The sequence below is a fragment of the Panthera onca genome, chromosome A1 (genome assembly GCF_046562875.1).
Source record: "Panthera onca isolate mPanOnc1 chromosome A1, mPanOnc1 haplotype 2, whole genome shotgun sequence".
NCBI lineage: Eukaryota > Metazoa > Chordata > Mammalia > Carnivora > Felidae > Panthera > Panthera onca.
Genome location: NC_138339.1, coordinates 94,367,048 through 94,382,897, shown reverse-complemented (window position 1 = coordinate 94,382,897; position 15,850 = coordinate 94,367,048). Strand labels below are relative to the sequence as shown.

The window sequence follows — 15,850 nt, the reverse complement described above, 5'->3', positions numbered from 1 at the left end:
AAACCATCAAAACCCTAGAGGAGAAAGCAAGAAAAAACCTCTGTGACCTCAGCTGTAGCAATTTCTTACTTGACACATCCCCAAAGGCAAGGGAATTAAAAGCAAAAATGAACTACTGGGACCTCATGAAGATAAAAAGCTTCTGCACAGCAAAGGAAACAATCAACAAAACTAAAAGGCAACCAATGGAATGGGAAAAGATATTTGCAAATGACATATCAGACAAAGGGCTAGCATCCAAAATCTATAAACAACTCACCAAACTCCACCCCTGAAAAATAAATAATCCAGTGAAGAAATGGGCAGAAAACATGAATAGACACTTCTCTAAAGAAGACATCCGGATGGCCAACAGGCAAATGAAAAGATGCTCAACGTCGCTCCTCATCAGAGAAATACAAGTCAAAACCACACTGAGATACCATCTCATGCTGGTCAGAGTGGTTAAAATGAATAAATCAGGATACTATAAATGCTGGAGAGGATATGGAGAAATGGGAACCCTCTTGCACTGTTGGTGGGAATGCAAACTGGTGCAGCTGCTCTGGAAAACAGTGTGGAGGTTCCTCAAAAAATTAAAAATAGATGTACCCTATGACCCAGCAATAGCACTGCTAGGAATTTACCCAAGGGATACAGGAGTGCTGATGCATAGGGGCACTTGTACCCCAATGTTTATAGCAGCACTTTCAACAATAGCCAAATTATGGAAAGAGCCTAAATGTCCATCAACGGATGAATGGATAAAGAAGATGTGGTTTATATATACAATGGAATACTACTTGGCAATGAGAACGAATGAATTCTGGCCATTTGTAGCAACATGGATGGAACTGGAGAGTGTTACGCTAAAAGAAATAAGTCAGGCAGAGAAAGGCAGATATCTTATGTTTTCACTCATATGTGGATCCTGAAAAACTCAACAGAAGACCGGGGGGGAGGGGAAGTGGGAAAAAAAATTACAGAGAGGGAAGGAGGCAAACCATAAGAGACTGTTAAATACTGAGAACAAACTGAGGGTTGGGGAGGATGGGAAAGTGGGGTGATGGGCATTGAGGAGGGCACCTATTGGGATGAGCACTTGGTGTTGTATGGAAACCAATTTGACAATAAATTACATATTAAAAAAACACTTTGTTCAAAAACAAAATTTATAAGGTTATTCTAATAATCTTAACAAGAGTTCCATGTGGAATGAAATACAAATAAAAAACAACACAGAGGGTTGCCTGGTTGACTCTTGATTTCGACTCAGGTCATGATCTCATGGTTGTGAGATCAAACCCTGTGTCTGGGCTCTGTGCTCGGTATGGAGTGCCACCCCCCCTTCTTTTTTTTTTTTTACTTAATTTTATTTTTTAATTTACATCCAAGTTAGTTAGCATATAGTCCAAAAATGATTTCAGGAGTAGATTCCTTAATGCCTCTTACCCATTTAGCCCATCCACCCTCCCGAAACCCCTCTAGTAACCCTCTATTTGTTCTCTCGGTATGGAGCCTTTTTAAGATTCTCTCTCCTTCTCTCTGCCCCTCCCTTGCTCATGTGTGCTTGTTTTCTCTCTCTCAAAAAACAAACATAAACAACCCAAAACACAAAAAACCAAGAGATTATACAATACTCACCTTGGAAATACTGTCCATATCTCCTGACCCTGAAACAAAATATGAAAAGAAAATGTTTATTAGATAATAATTTCATATACAAATTAAGTATTCCTTTAATATAAATAAATGCAGTACACTCTTTGTATTTTCCAGTATGTATCTCCTTAATTTTTTAATCTTAAAAAATTATTTACTCAGAGTGCCTGGGTGACTCAGTTGGTTAAGCATCCTACTCTTGGTTTTGGCTCAGGTCATGATCTTATGGTTTCTGAGTTTGAGCCCTGCATCAGGCTCCATGCTGACAGTGCAGAACTTGCTTAGGATTCTCTCTCTCTCCCTCTCTCTCTGCCCCTCCCCTGCTCATGGTCTCTATCTCAAAATAAATAAATAAACTTAAGAAAATTCGTTTTCTCTTATACTGTCTAGTGAGTAAGTATCATCGATGGCAATGCAAGGATGAGCTGTACCTCTCGCTCTGAACCATCTTTTTTGTTTATTTTTGTAATGGTAGAATTAAGAAAAGTATCATTATCATAAATTCCTGAAAATGAAATGTAAGAGAGATCACTTATAAATCGTATTCAATTCAAATTTTTAAAATGTATGTATGTATATATATATATATATAGACAGCGAGAGATAAATATATTTGAAACGATGCTTCTAAATCTGACAAAATATAAGATGGACATCTGCAATATTTAAAAATATTATGAGCCATATTTTACTATAATAACCAAAGTGAAGAATTTTTAATAACATTAAAAAATTGACAGCAATCAATATTCATGGCAATCCATCAAAAGTAAGAATGTTTTTATAATACTGTAATTTTAAGTAGATTCCTGGGAGAAATGAAAAATCAATACTAATTTCTTACTTAAGAAGTGGAATCACACATTAGGTAACAAGGAACAATAATCAGATCTTTGCCACATGTTAGCTTTATTTTTAACCATTTTAACAATTAATTTTTTGGCATAAACATATTCTACTATTTTAATAGTAAAACATTCAGTTATAGTCACAAATAAAGTTAGTGCTTATAAACATACATAATACATTGATACATATTGAATGCACATATGTAATTATGTAGATATAAATATGTGTAATAATGTTTATTATAAAAAGTAATAAGCCACATGCCAAGCATATGTGAAACTCTTCCTCAAATTCTATTCTAGTGAATAACTGAAAATTTTCTATGACCAAATGTCATATTTTTAAAAATAATTTTACAAATTAAAAGATTGGAAAGTGAGTTATGTTGCAATACATTAAAAAATAAAATTCTAGAACAGTGCTGACAGGTAGAGCTTTGTGTGATGATGGAGATGTTTCTCTACTCTATGTTTCATTATGGTAGCCATTAGCTACACATGGCCATGTACATTTGATAGGAGGCAGTGCAGCTGAGGAAGTAAACTTTACATTTTATTTAATTTTGACTTAAAATTAAATAGTCACACATGGCTAGTCACTACCATAATTGATCAGTGCAAATTAAGGCTTTGATATCTAGGCAACACATGTACGTATATAAAACAAGTATGGACCTTAAAAGCTCAAAAGTCTAGCAACAGGTTGCAAATAGTTTCTTGATTATTGAAGTTACAGAGCTTTTCAAAGTATTAGAGGCTGGTGTTTGGGCCGAGTCGTGGAATCTGTGTACCACCTAAGTTACTCATGGGCATAGTTATTCCAACTTAAGTAAAAGATGGTTCTTTTTCAAAAGAAAAAAAAGATCATAAGCGTCTATCCCCATTGTCAACTTTTAGCTTATATTACTGTTACTTAAAACATATATAAACATAAAATAAGTGTAGTTGTTTTATGGGTTTTGTTTTGGATTTGCATTTGGCCTGCCTATATGTACAGTGCACTGTGTGATCTAATCGGTTTTGTGCCACTCATCTCTATTTCTCACTGTTGTGAAACTGTTCTCCGTGAAGACACTGGGCTTCATTTGGTAAGAAGGCATCATTTATGAGGTATGTTTTCAACTATTAGTCATAGTACTCGAAATCTGCTTTGCCACAAGTATGTGCCACTGCTCTCTTTTAAGAAAATCATCCAGATAATCCAGAATATGATTAAATTTTATTTTTAAAAGAGACAAACATTAAAATACAGAAACAAAGTTAAGAAATTCTTGCAGAGAACATAAGTTCCTCTGAGACTGCATCTATAGACCTTCGTAGACAAACCAGCTCAGAAGATACTGTAGCTCTCCAGGTGAGGGATATGTAATATGTGCTCAGAGCAGCAATATCTCCTTTTATCATAAAACACTCAGATTTTGATAGGTGAAAGTAAATACCTGTGAATAAGAGCTAGGTTAGAACAATCCTCACATTTCTGATTTTCAAATGATCTGCAGTTATCATAACCAATATTCTGTAAAGTCTCAGTCTGAAGTGAAAGTTGAAGCGTTTTAAAATAAATTCAAAGTAAATAAAGTATACAAAAGCAATTTGCAGACTGTAATATCCACTCTGTAGAATAAAAGTTTTGTTTTGATTTCTAAACATCAAATTGCATATCCTTACCTAAAGAGCCATTCATGTGATGTGACTCCATTCCTCCTAATCCACCCATGGGACCATCTGACCCAGGGCCCATTGGAAACTTTAAAAAATGAAGAGAATTTCTATGATCACACTGAAAACAATTATTTATCTAACGTTACAATATCTATCTTTAACATTGTAAGACACTTCCACAAATTATTTTCATTTCCAAATAATGGAGGTTATTTTCCCAGATTTTTTCAGCCTTACAGATTCTGAAACTGACTGCCCTACTTTCCTCATACCATCTGCTTTATGTTCTGGATCTTCAGGTTAATCCTCATTTACATCCATATTTTCTTCAGATATTCTCAACTACAAAGCACATACATTCCAGTGCAAATTAGAGGATAAACATTCTCTTCTCTGCTATTGACAGATCTTGCTATATAAGCCAGAGATGATTTCTAGGAAGCTGCTAAAAGTATTGACTTATTAATAAGAATAATTCAACATTATTATGCCAACATTAAGATTTTTCTTAGCAGGCAATCTATCTTTGTTCAAATGGACATAATAAATAATTCCATCTTGTAGTTTAAATACATTTAGCTCCTTGGGGACAGCTCAATATAGTTAATTCTTGGCAGTCTCAACTATGTCAGTTCAATGACAATTGGACGTTCTACAGCAGTTATATTTAACATTTTTTAAAGTAGTGGGATTATTTTATTTTAAGTTGGAAGCCCAGTACAAAACAGATGTGAACTGATACATGATGGTGGAGCAGGTGGTGGAGAAGCCATGGCCTGCCCACTCAGTCTTTTCCTATCTCCCTGGAATATTCCTGAGGAAATCTAGAGCCCAGTTTGAAGACAAGTTATCTATAATTATCTTATGTTTACAGTTAAAATAGCCTACTGAAAACCACTTGTTCTTAAAATTTCTGATGCCAAAAGCATTTCTTCCATGTTGTATGGTACAGAATACTGAATGTGGTGTGTGTGTATTTATGTGTGTAGATGGGGTGGTGATGTTTACTAATCAAATAGGCTTTTGGGAGAAAAACAATTGCCCTCAACAGACAACCTGTAACTGTATATAATATATATATGGTTGTTTGGAAATAAGATGGCTTTCTATCACTGGGATCATACAGCCACATGCTTATACATTTTCCCAGGATAATGTCATTTCTGTTGCCTAAAATTTTGTAGCCTTAAAGCATACAGATTGATTTATATATATTCTATTTGGTTTATAAATATTTTATAGATTCTCTCTACATAGATTCTATATATAGATTCTATATATTCTAAGTTGTTTACTTAGAATTAATTTTAGAAATTTAATTTATAAATCAATTAAAGAAATATTAACTTTTTAAGCTATCATTTGAGGTAGCTTAAGAATGATAGCTTAAAGAAATTAACTTTGAACTTACTGTTTTATTCAGCCTTTGTCAAAAGCATAGTATAGATCTGGGCTGAAAAACTAGTGCTGGTAAGGCCAACACCCTCTGAACTTACTTGGTTCGGTCCCTTCATCTGGCCCCCACAGTGTTTTAAAAGACACAAAGACTATTGGTATGTATGCTTGAAGCACAAAAAACTGCAGTCCTAGCCCTCAGCAGGCATTTGCTTTTACTACCTCTGGCTGAGATGAATGGCATTTGAAAAAGTGACACGATCAGCTTCTACTTTTCTTGGATCTCTTATCTTTGTATTGAGTTAGAGAACCAGAATGGAACATACTTGGATGCTATCAGCTTAGCTGCCCACAGAAATGTCTTCAGTGCCATATGCTCTGGGTTTCCTCTCGCACTCCCTCCATTTTAAATATCAAGTTTTAAGATATGAAACTGCACTATGAAGAGCTTTTCTATATTTTTGCTAAATTTCTAAAATGAACATTGTTCATTATCATATTCAATGTTCATTAAGATCACTGTGGAAACACCCTTTAGACATTACTGATAGGAAATTGTTTCTTTTCTCCTGAAAACCAATTTATTTGATTATATAAAGAGGATAGTGATAACTGAAGGCAGTACTGCTTAAGGGAAATAATATACGAGCTACAACACAAACTTACATAAGTAAACTTATATTTACTAGCAGCCATGTTTAAATAGTAAAAAGAAACGGGTCAAGTTAATTTTAATAATATATTTCATTTATCCTACGTACCAAAATTATTTCAGCATATATTCAGTATAAAAATTTTAATAAAATCTTTTACATTATTTTTTTCATATTAACTCCTCAAAGTCTAGTGTGTATTTTATACATCACATTTCAATTTGGACTGGCCATATTTCAAGTATCATATTATACTGGATGGATTTCAAGTTTCCCTTTAAAGTCTTCACTGCTAAGAAGCTCAATTATAATAATTATTTCATTCCTGTTTTTTGGTATACTTATGGAGATTCCTTTATGTCTTCTGATTTTTATTTAAACTAAGCAGCCTTATATTCATATATGTCTGTGTATTAACTATACCTTGTTATAAATATTTTTGTTAATATGTAGGTCTTATAGATAAATAATTTTCTGTAAGCTTTCATGGAAAAATAACAACCAGATGCATTATTAAGAACACCCAAATTCTTTATGTAGAACTGCTGCATTTCCATATTTAAACTCCAGATTTCAAAAATCTAAAGAAAAACAAGCAAATCCAACTTCCTAATTTATTTCAAGTTTATCAGGATAAAAGAAATAAACAATCACAATGAAAAATTTAGTGATGCTAAAAATGAGGTGAATGTCAATGATTACACATTAACTGTCATTTCAAATAGTGTTAATTATTAAGTACTTGAGATTTTAGATAAAACCACACACCAACATTTTATAATTGATTAGGTTCAGTTTTACATTTAAGTTATAATGATGTGCAATCTTTTGTTATACATTTTTGTATTTTATATTTTTTGTCAATCCAGAACATAGAAGGGATTTGATTATTTTTGGATATCTAGTAAGTTTCTGGATAGTAAAAGAGAAAGCTTAAATAGTATCTAGGAATATTCATTACACTTAGAGTTTGAGCCTTGAAATACATTCCAAAATTTAAAAAAAACATTCATATTTACATTGGGCCTGTTAGGTCCAGGAGGTACTGCATTCATTAAAGTATACATGTTGTCTCCAGAGTTGGTTGAATCTGAAACAAAACATTACCTAATTAATATCTTTCTTTATAATTTACACCCAAGTCATCACAAAGTAATAATCAGAGATGATCTGCACACACATACATATTAATAGCTGCAGCACTTAAAATAGTCATTACTAATGTTCAGAAACAAATACTTGTAAGTCATTTTCCAACTCAGAAATTACCATTCTGAGGTTTTAAATGAGAATATTTACCTAATATATAAGGGGTAATCACTTGAATAATTCTGGTCAAAAGGAACATTACTTTAAAAATCTCAAATATTAATACAGTAAAGTTTTTCTTTTCTAAAAAACATGGATACTTTTTGACTTCATTAAGCAATGTGTATAACAAAAATCTCCAAAAATTCAAATTCAGTAGCTTTTCAGTTTTCATTGTTTCCTTAGGCTTCTTATATACTAATTTAAAACAGTTTATTTATCTAATAATTATTAATAGCTGGTGGGATATCCTGGCTTAATTCCAACATAAAGAGAGTATACAATTAGAATGAAAAATTCTCTTGCTTGAAGTAAAAGTCAGCTTCTTCCAGTACAGCTTTTGATGAAATTTTTTTATTCATTTTATTCTTGATTCATTATAGTAAAAATAACTGTAGTGTATATCCATATAAAATAAGTACCATTTTATAATATTAAAAAATTTACATTTCATGTCTATTAGCTAATTCTAATAAAGTCTCTGAGTACATATGTTTTTATAATGTATTATCTAGAGTAAAAGGCCATATATTTTACATTTAGGAAAGATGTTTTTCTATTTTCCCACAATTATACAATTTTCTTAAATATAATGTATCAGGCCTCTCTATTCTGAAAAAAAAAAGTGTTTCAAATCTACATTAATATATCCTACTGCTGAAAAAGCAGAAATGCCCACTTCAGATGGATCTCTATTTGTTTATACTAAGTAAGGTCCCGATCTACTTTTGTGGCCTTAATTATTTATTTTACATCCTTATGTACATTATATTCCTGTCAACTCAGCCTGCTTGTTCTTTCCTGTGTATGATCAACCGTTTAAATCTCCATATTTTTGTTCTTAATTCCTCCAAGTATCTTCTCCCCAGTGTCCATCTACTGAAATTCTGCTCACTACCCCAGGCCCACTGCAAATGTTACCTCTTTCATGAGATTTTGTTTTCTGAAACTTCTGAATTCATGCATGCCCCCTCATCATTGAATTCTGCTTTGCATTCTAGTTAACATTTTGTCTTGTTCTTGTCTTTGTTATAGTAAGTTCATTGAGAGAAGGAAAGAGATCATGTCTTATACTATGTGCCACAGACAATAAATATCTGCTGAGATTTAACTAATGGAATACACTTTATCCCATAAAAATGTATCTTTCAGAAAATTAGTCATTACTAATGACTAAACACAGGAGATCTTCAAATGGTTTTTCATCTTTATTAGCCTAATTTTACTTAACTAATTTTAATAATTAACTTGGAAGGAAAATAGGCTGTATATTTTAAATATATAGAAAGAAAAATAAATTTGTTGTTTTTAATACCAATCAAAAAGATACTTTCATCTATAGAAACACCAAGAGAAGTAAGGTTGGTATTTTCTAGACTTCTTTTTATATACAGAAAAACTTTACAATAAAGTAGACCTTATGGAACCTGTTTTTGGTGGGGAGAGCATTGGCTTCAAATTAGGAATGACTATGCAAAAGATGAGCCCACAGGAGTACGCACAAGGCTAGGAAGACATACTGGTGGCAATTTGTTGGCTTGGAAGGATGGAGAGTAATCAGATTACTTATCACCTGAAAAGTTTAGTGGTTTCTCCAAAAAATTTCATTTATATTGTAGTGAAGTGTTTATTAATCACATGCTACCTTCATAAATTAAACATTAACTTCACATATAAGAATGCAAATGTGGGCAAGATGTTCAATTCGCCTAATTCTATCTTGAATGAATTGTTTCACTTCAATGAAGATGCTCTGAGGACAGAGATCCATGAAATATTTATGATATATTCCAAATCAGTAGTGAAGCAAAGCAAAATTTTGTGTTAATTATCAGATTGATGCTTTTTCAAAATTAAGAAGATTCAAAAATTAAAAATTATTTATTGATATGATCAATGATAGTTAAGTTCAAGCTTCCACACATCTTAGATTTCAACAAATCAGCTAAGAACATATGAATTTAATATTGTAACATAATTCAGTATTTTTTTTATTACAAAAATCTCCCATCTCTTTCATTACCCAGAGGTTAACACTGATAAAGCCTTAGAGCCTATTTCTTTGTCTTTCTACATTTTTGTATGAAATATATTTTACAATAAAATTGTAATCATATTATATTGAATCATGAACATTTATTCTCCATGTCATTAACAATTCTTTGATAATAATTTTAATGGCTACATTATATTCCTAAAAATTAATTTATTACTTTTGCTAAAATTGGATTAGGTTTGTGCCTACTATTTCACTATTAACTATAAAAAAATGAGCACCCTCTACATAAATCTCAGGTTGTATCTCTAATTATTCTCATAGCAGGATGATAGAAAAAAGTGAATATGAACTTTTTCATGGCTCTTGATACATGTTGCCAGAGCAGTTTCTAGGAGGGGTGTACCAATGTAAACTTCCACCATTACAGTCCTCAAGAAGCAACACATTTAATAGTCTATATTAAAGTCTTGAAAAGAAAGGATAAAGCTATTTAAAATCATTATATTCAAAGATCACAGAAATACTGAGGCATTTGAGTTTAAAAATATTAAAAGAAAAAAATCTTCCTCCAGTACACAGTGAATTTATTAGCTACTAAGTACATATGGACATGTAAGCATATTGATATCTATTGATATCTTAGTGAGATAATAGATATGGTGGGTCTGATTAAAGCTAATCCATTGGCTTTACACGGATCCATCCATGTATTTCATGTGTTATGCAGAATTTTTCTAAGTTGTGAGATTTGGATTCTTTTTCAGAGTCTCAAGGAATCTTTGTGTCAGATAAATTATTGGGCAATTCATATAGATCAACACCATTTGCAATCTGATTATATCTATTACTCACACGACAGGAATTTTCTACAGACTTAAAGTAACTGGACAACACTTATTTTTAAGAACACTACTTCTTCCTACTTGCTACCTCTAGTCTACTTCCTGTTACCATCAATGAGATAATGAATACTACTGACTCTCTGTCATAACAATTTCTGTATTTTGTGGTTTTATTCTAATAATCAAATGCCCGTGTGGTTGGTGTGATTACAATACCTGCTGGACTAGGCATGATGGGTGTTCCTGGTGGCCCTCCACCTCCTGGAGGACCCTAAATAATTATACAAAATTTCAGTAAAAATAAGGCATTTCATAAACAATGTAAGGAAAAACAGAAGAAAAGTTAGGCTTATCTATAATAATCCAATTTGAAAATAACAGAGGAATTTTCTCCATAATTTATTTTCTTTGAATGCACAATCATTTCACTATTATGCAAGATATGATTTAGCTTAAATATGTTAAGATTGTTTTAATAAATTTCCAAAAACAATGAGCCTGTAACACTGATGTATTATTCAGGACTTAATCATATCAGGTATAATGAGGTTAAGGAGAAACCATTCATTGGGGCCTTTACAAATCCATAAAACAGAATCATTCATGTGTATCTGTGACTATAATTTTCTTATATTTTGTACCATCATTGTTTATAGGAAACTAAAAACTCAAAGATATTCATATGCTTAAAAAATACATTGATGCTATTTCTTTTTCTATTGGTATCAACTGTAACACTTCTAGAGCATGGAACCTTCTGCTACCATATCAATTAGAAATGAGGGGCAACATTGACTAATGCTGTGGGTTACTAATCAACTGGAAATGGAAATTAGGTGATTCTAAGGTTAGCTCAGTTATTTCAGACAACCAATTCAGGTAAAGGGTTTTAGAATTTTTTAGCTCTAAAGTAATCTGTATAAATTACTAAGTGGATAAATTTGTATTTCATTCTGAAGGTGTAGACATAGCCCACTAATTATTTCAGATTATATATATATATATATATATATATATATATATATATATATGCTATTTAATAAGCAACTTAAATTTCCTTTCAGATAAAATTCTATAATTTCATAAAACTATGTATTAGGCTTATTCTTAAGTGATTTGAGAAAAAAATAGGTTTTACCCACATCTTACTTTCATTTTTGTTTCATAGAGAATGTGAAAAATGTTAGGCCTCTTAGTTTGTATAGCTTAAGAGAACATTGAGCACTAAGTTCACAGGTCCAAAACAGCATGTGCTTTTTACTATGTTCATAAAACACTATTTCTACGGAGAGTAAAATGCTCATTGATCTTCTTAAGCACTCCTTTTTTCCTACCCCAGTTAGCCACCACCTCTGAAAATTTCTTTAGGAAAGATTTTCCTTTTTACCATTTTATCTTTGCTCTTCTGTTAGGCGTTTACTCCTAAATATTATAACAATTTATCTTCCATGGTGGCCTTGAGATGTAGCAAGGATTATAATGTTATGAGGGTTAAAAGGTCATATGTAAGTTCAAGAGCTCATGTAAAACCTACTAATTTGACTTTAGGTGTAAATGAATTATTGGAAAATTTTAACATGTACTAAGTAATAATAAGAAGAAAAATAAGTGCTTTCAAAATCAAAGTATAAAAAAGCCCCCGGCCCCCAAATGACTAGTCATTATTCTGCGATATGATTCCCTTTGTGATCAGGAAACAGTTTAATGTCTTCCTAAACTTTGTGTGTGGTGAGTGGTATGAGGGAGGGGGTGTACCTCATTCTCCTGGAGAACTGCAAATTCAAGCTTGGCATTGTGTAACTGGGTATGGCTTTCTTCATGATTGGACAGAGTGTATTGTATTGGTTTACAGAAACATATGCTAAAGTAAAACACAGTACTCAGGGCAATTTTGGCCAGATTGATAACTGTCTCACTAATGAACATCAACATATGTACTGAGGTTGGCAAACGAAAAACTCAATACATATCAGATGTTCACTTCTTGGCCAATACACAGGGGCTCTTCTTAACATCTGGACAACTATTTCATTGCCCAAATAAAACATAACATCAATTCTTATGAGCAAACAATCCCAAATGTACTTACTACATAATTCCCAGGAGATGCTGAGGAGTATGGTATCTGGAACACGAATAGGACAAAGAAATATATATTTTGATTCATGTGACAATACGGAAACTTACCTACAATGAATCTATATTCTGACTTTTATCAAGTTTTAAAATGTATCACAAAGGATGATAAAGAATAAAGCCGTTTATATCTGTCTGAGTGCTGGAAAATGAATAAATGCAACATTATCTTGAATTTATAAAAAAGAGTGGATTTAGGTCAAGAGAAATTTAGACAGATTTCTAGCTTTAAGTTATACTGGTTTTAGAGCAGTTATACTCACTGCTTGATACTAATGACACTTATTCTGTAATTAGAAAGATATATATTTGTGCAGTGAAAAACCAGAAACCAGAGTTTTTCAAATTAATAGCTTTTACAGATACAACTTCCAATTTATGTGCATTCTGGGATGCATTATTATTATTTTTAAGATGGGTTTCAGGCTACTACATTCATGTGGTACAGGTCAGTACTTGATCTATAGACCTCATGTTTCCCCCCTTTCCTTTCTAATTAGCTACTAGAAACTAATATAACAAATGCAAAAGGTTTTCGTTAATATAAGTCTCCAAAGACTACTAACTTGTGGGGATCAGATATGGATAACAAATTCTCTCCTTCCCTTCAAATCAAGCTCTTAACCAAACTCTTTTCTAGAGATTACATAGTATTAATACAACATTGCTATTATAATTTTAAAAATGAGAAGTAGAAAACAGATATTTAAAAACTAAACACTTGAGTGTTGATATTAATAAAGAAAGCTAAATCCGAATATTTTATTTTTTTTCAAAGAAGCTCATTAGCTCACTTGCATGAAGAATCTGCACATCCAGAGGAGATATTTTTGTCTTGTTCTAGAAAAAGCCATAAACTACTATCTTCTTGCAGGTACATAGCCAGATTAGGACCATTACAGTAGTGAAAAGATGATAGTTCCTTTACCCTAAACCCTCCTTCTAGCCCAATGCCTTCCATATAATTAAACATAAAAATAATATGAAACTATACAGTAAGAAGGAAGTATAACAAAGTTATGATTTTCCTCTAAGTTATTTGAAAATTGTCTCCTTGTTGTTTGGTGTCCACGCTTTGCCTTAAGCACAGACCACATGCCTCTGCGGCCACTGCTTGGTCTGCCTATGGCTAATTCATCCCTGCAGAGGGTCCTTACCAGGCTGCCCAGTATCACTAATGATGGGGATTACTTCCACTATGAGCAGTGAGATCTGATGGCCAGTACACACTAAACTCGGTGCTAGAAATCAACTTTGCTCTCTTGGGCCGCTGTTAGTGCATGATCTACCATCCATCTTCTGATTCTTATTATTTTAAACATATGCATTTACTCTCTCCAAATCACTACCTTATCTGTTGGCTCCGATTTTCATCTCCTTATAACTTTAGCATCATGCTCATGTTCTTCTGCCTCTCTCTATTGTCTACCATCATTCTTTACCAACTTTAACATATGAGCAAACCACCCTTTAAATCTTTGGAATTTATACTTTATTGCCTTCCTTCATTTCACAATATACTTCCTTCTCCTCCATTTGTGAGTATGACCACATCCTAGAACTCTTTACACAGAGATCTAAACAACTCCTTTGCCTGACATCTTTCTTATTCCTCATGACACTCACAAATATATTCTATATTCCAACAAGAATCTTCTTCCATTACAATTCCTCCATGTTTTCCCTATTATTTCTGTATTTATTTCCTGTAAGTCCATTAGTTCCTTATCAGTTTCCTGCTAAATTGTCTCTGCCACTCCCCCATGCCACTGTCGGCATTTTGTTTCTCTTTCCAATATTTTAAATTCATTATCTCAAAGCCTACTTAGTTTCCATCTCTTTGATCATCCCCTAGCCACCTTTTCTATTTCACAGTAGAGATTTACCAGAGAGAAACACAAAATAAGGGACAAGGTCCAAAATATAATCATGTTCTCCAATTTCAACTTAGTCTTCACTAATAACTGGAAGCATTTTGGCTCAGCCTTCATGGAAGCCCAGAAGCATTCTGTGGTGTGCCAATAAACTGAATAAATTCAGGGGAGAAAAAGGTCCCAATCTGTAGCATTTATCAATTTATGTGGTATGAATATTCCCACATGAGATATTTCAAGCTACCAATGATTCTTTTTTTAAAATTTTTATTTATTAATTTTAAAAATTTATTTATTGTTTAATTTATATCCAAGTTAGTTAGCACATGGTGCAACAATGATTTCAGGAGTAGATTCCTTAATGCTCCTTACCCATTTAGACCAACCCCCCCCCCACAACCCCTCCAGTAACCCTGTTTGTTCTCTATATTTAAGAGGCTCTTATGTTTTATCCCCCTCCCTGTTTTTATGTTATTTTTGCTGCCCTTCTCTTACGTTCATCTGTTTTGTATCTTAAATTCCTCATGTAAGTGAAGTCATGTATTTGTCTTTCTCTAATTTTGCTTAGTGTAACTTAGAATAAGTTCCATCCACGTAGTTGCAAATGGCAAGATTTCATTGAATATATATACCACTTCTTCTTTATCCATTCACCCATCGAAGACATTTGGGCTCTTTCCATACTTTGGCTATTGTCGATAGCATTGCTATAAACATTGGGGTGCATGTGCCCCTTCAAAACAGCATACCTGTATCCCTTGGATAAATACCTAGTAGTGCAATTGCTGGGTCATAGAGTAGTTCTATTTTTAATTTTTTGAGGAACCTCTATACTGTTTTCCAGAGTAGCTGCACTGGTTTGCATTCCCACCAGCAGTGCAAAAGAGATCCTCTCTCTCTGCATCCTCGCCCACATCTCTCGTTGCTTGAGTTGTTAATGATAGCCATTCTGATAGGTGTGAGACGGTTATCTCATTGTGGTTTTGATTTGTATTTCCCTGATAATGAGTGATGTTGAGCATTTTTTCATGTGTCTGTTCGCCATCTGGATGTCTTCTTTGGAGAAGTGTCTATTCATGTCTTTTGCCCATTTCTTCCCTGGATTATTTGTAAGCTACCAATGATTTAACAATTAACTCAAAAAATTCCTGAATACTTAACAAGTGACTTTCATGAGCTCGCTGTCATGGTGATTATAACATGGTGAGTTGGTAGTCTGCCCTTGTGTCATATGTTAAAGCTATCAAATTCTTACTATACCTTCATCTTCAACTCAACACTCCAAACTTATAGATTAAAATTTTCATCCATTCATCCACGTAGAAAAAAAGATAATCTTTCTATTTGCTTCCAAAGCTAGCCCCATCTCATCCTCCTAACACCTTGCTCCTTTTATAGTTTTAAATTTCTCCTTCTTCATGGTTCCTTCAAACACAGTTAAATATAATAAACATTTAAAAATACTTAAAAAAATTGTTACTTCATGTAGTTC

The 15,850-nt window shown here is 32.9% G+C and overlaps 1 protein-coding gene across 7 annotated transcripts in view; it reads right to left on the bottom strand.

Moving 5' to 3' along the window:
* The window catches only part of SSBP2 (single stranded DNA binding protein 2), a 307,829-nt gene that overhangs the window by 20,047 nt on the left and 271,932 nt on the right, over positions 1-15,850 (bottom strand). For all 7 annotated transcript variants that reach the window (XM_078448416.1, XM_060637755.2, XM_078448406.1 and 4 more), the window contains 5 exons: positions 12,438-12,473; positions 10,565-10,619; positions 7,219-7,289; positions 4,158-4,236; positions 1,624-1,652 (listed from right to left, as the gene is read on the bottom strand). In XM_078448416.1, coding sequence (XP_078304542.1) covers positions 1,624-1,652; positions 4,158-4,236; positions 7,219-7,289; positions 10,565-10,619; positions 12,438-12,473 — 270 coding nt within the window. The remainder of the gene's footprint in view (positions 1-1,623; positions 1,653-4,157; positions 4,237-7,218; positions 7,290-10,564; positions 10,620-12,437; positions 12,474-15,850) is intronic.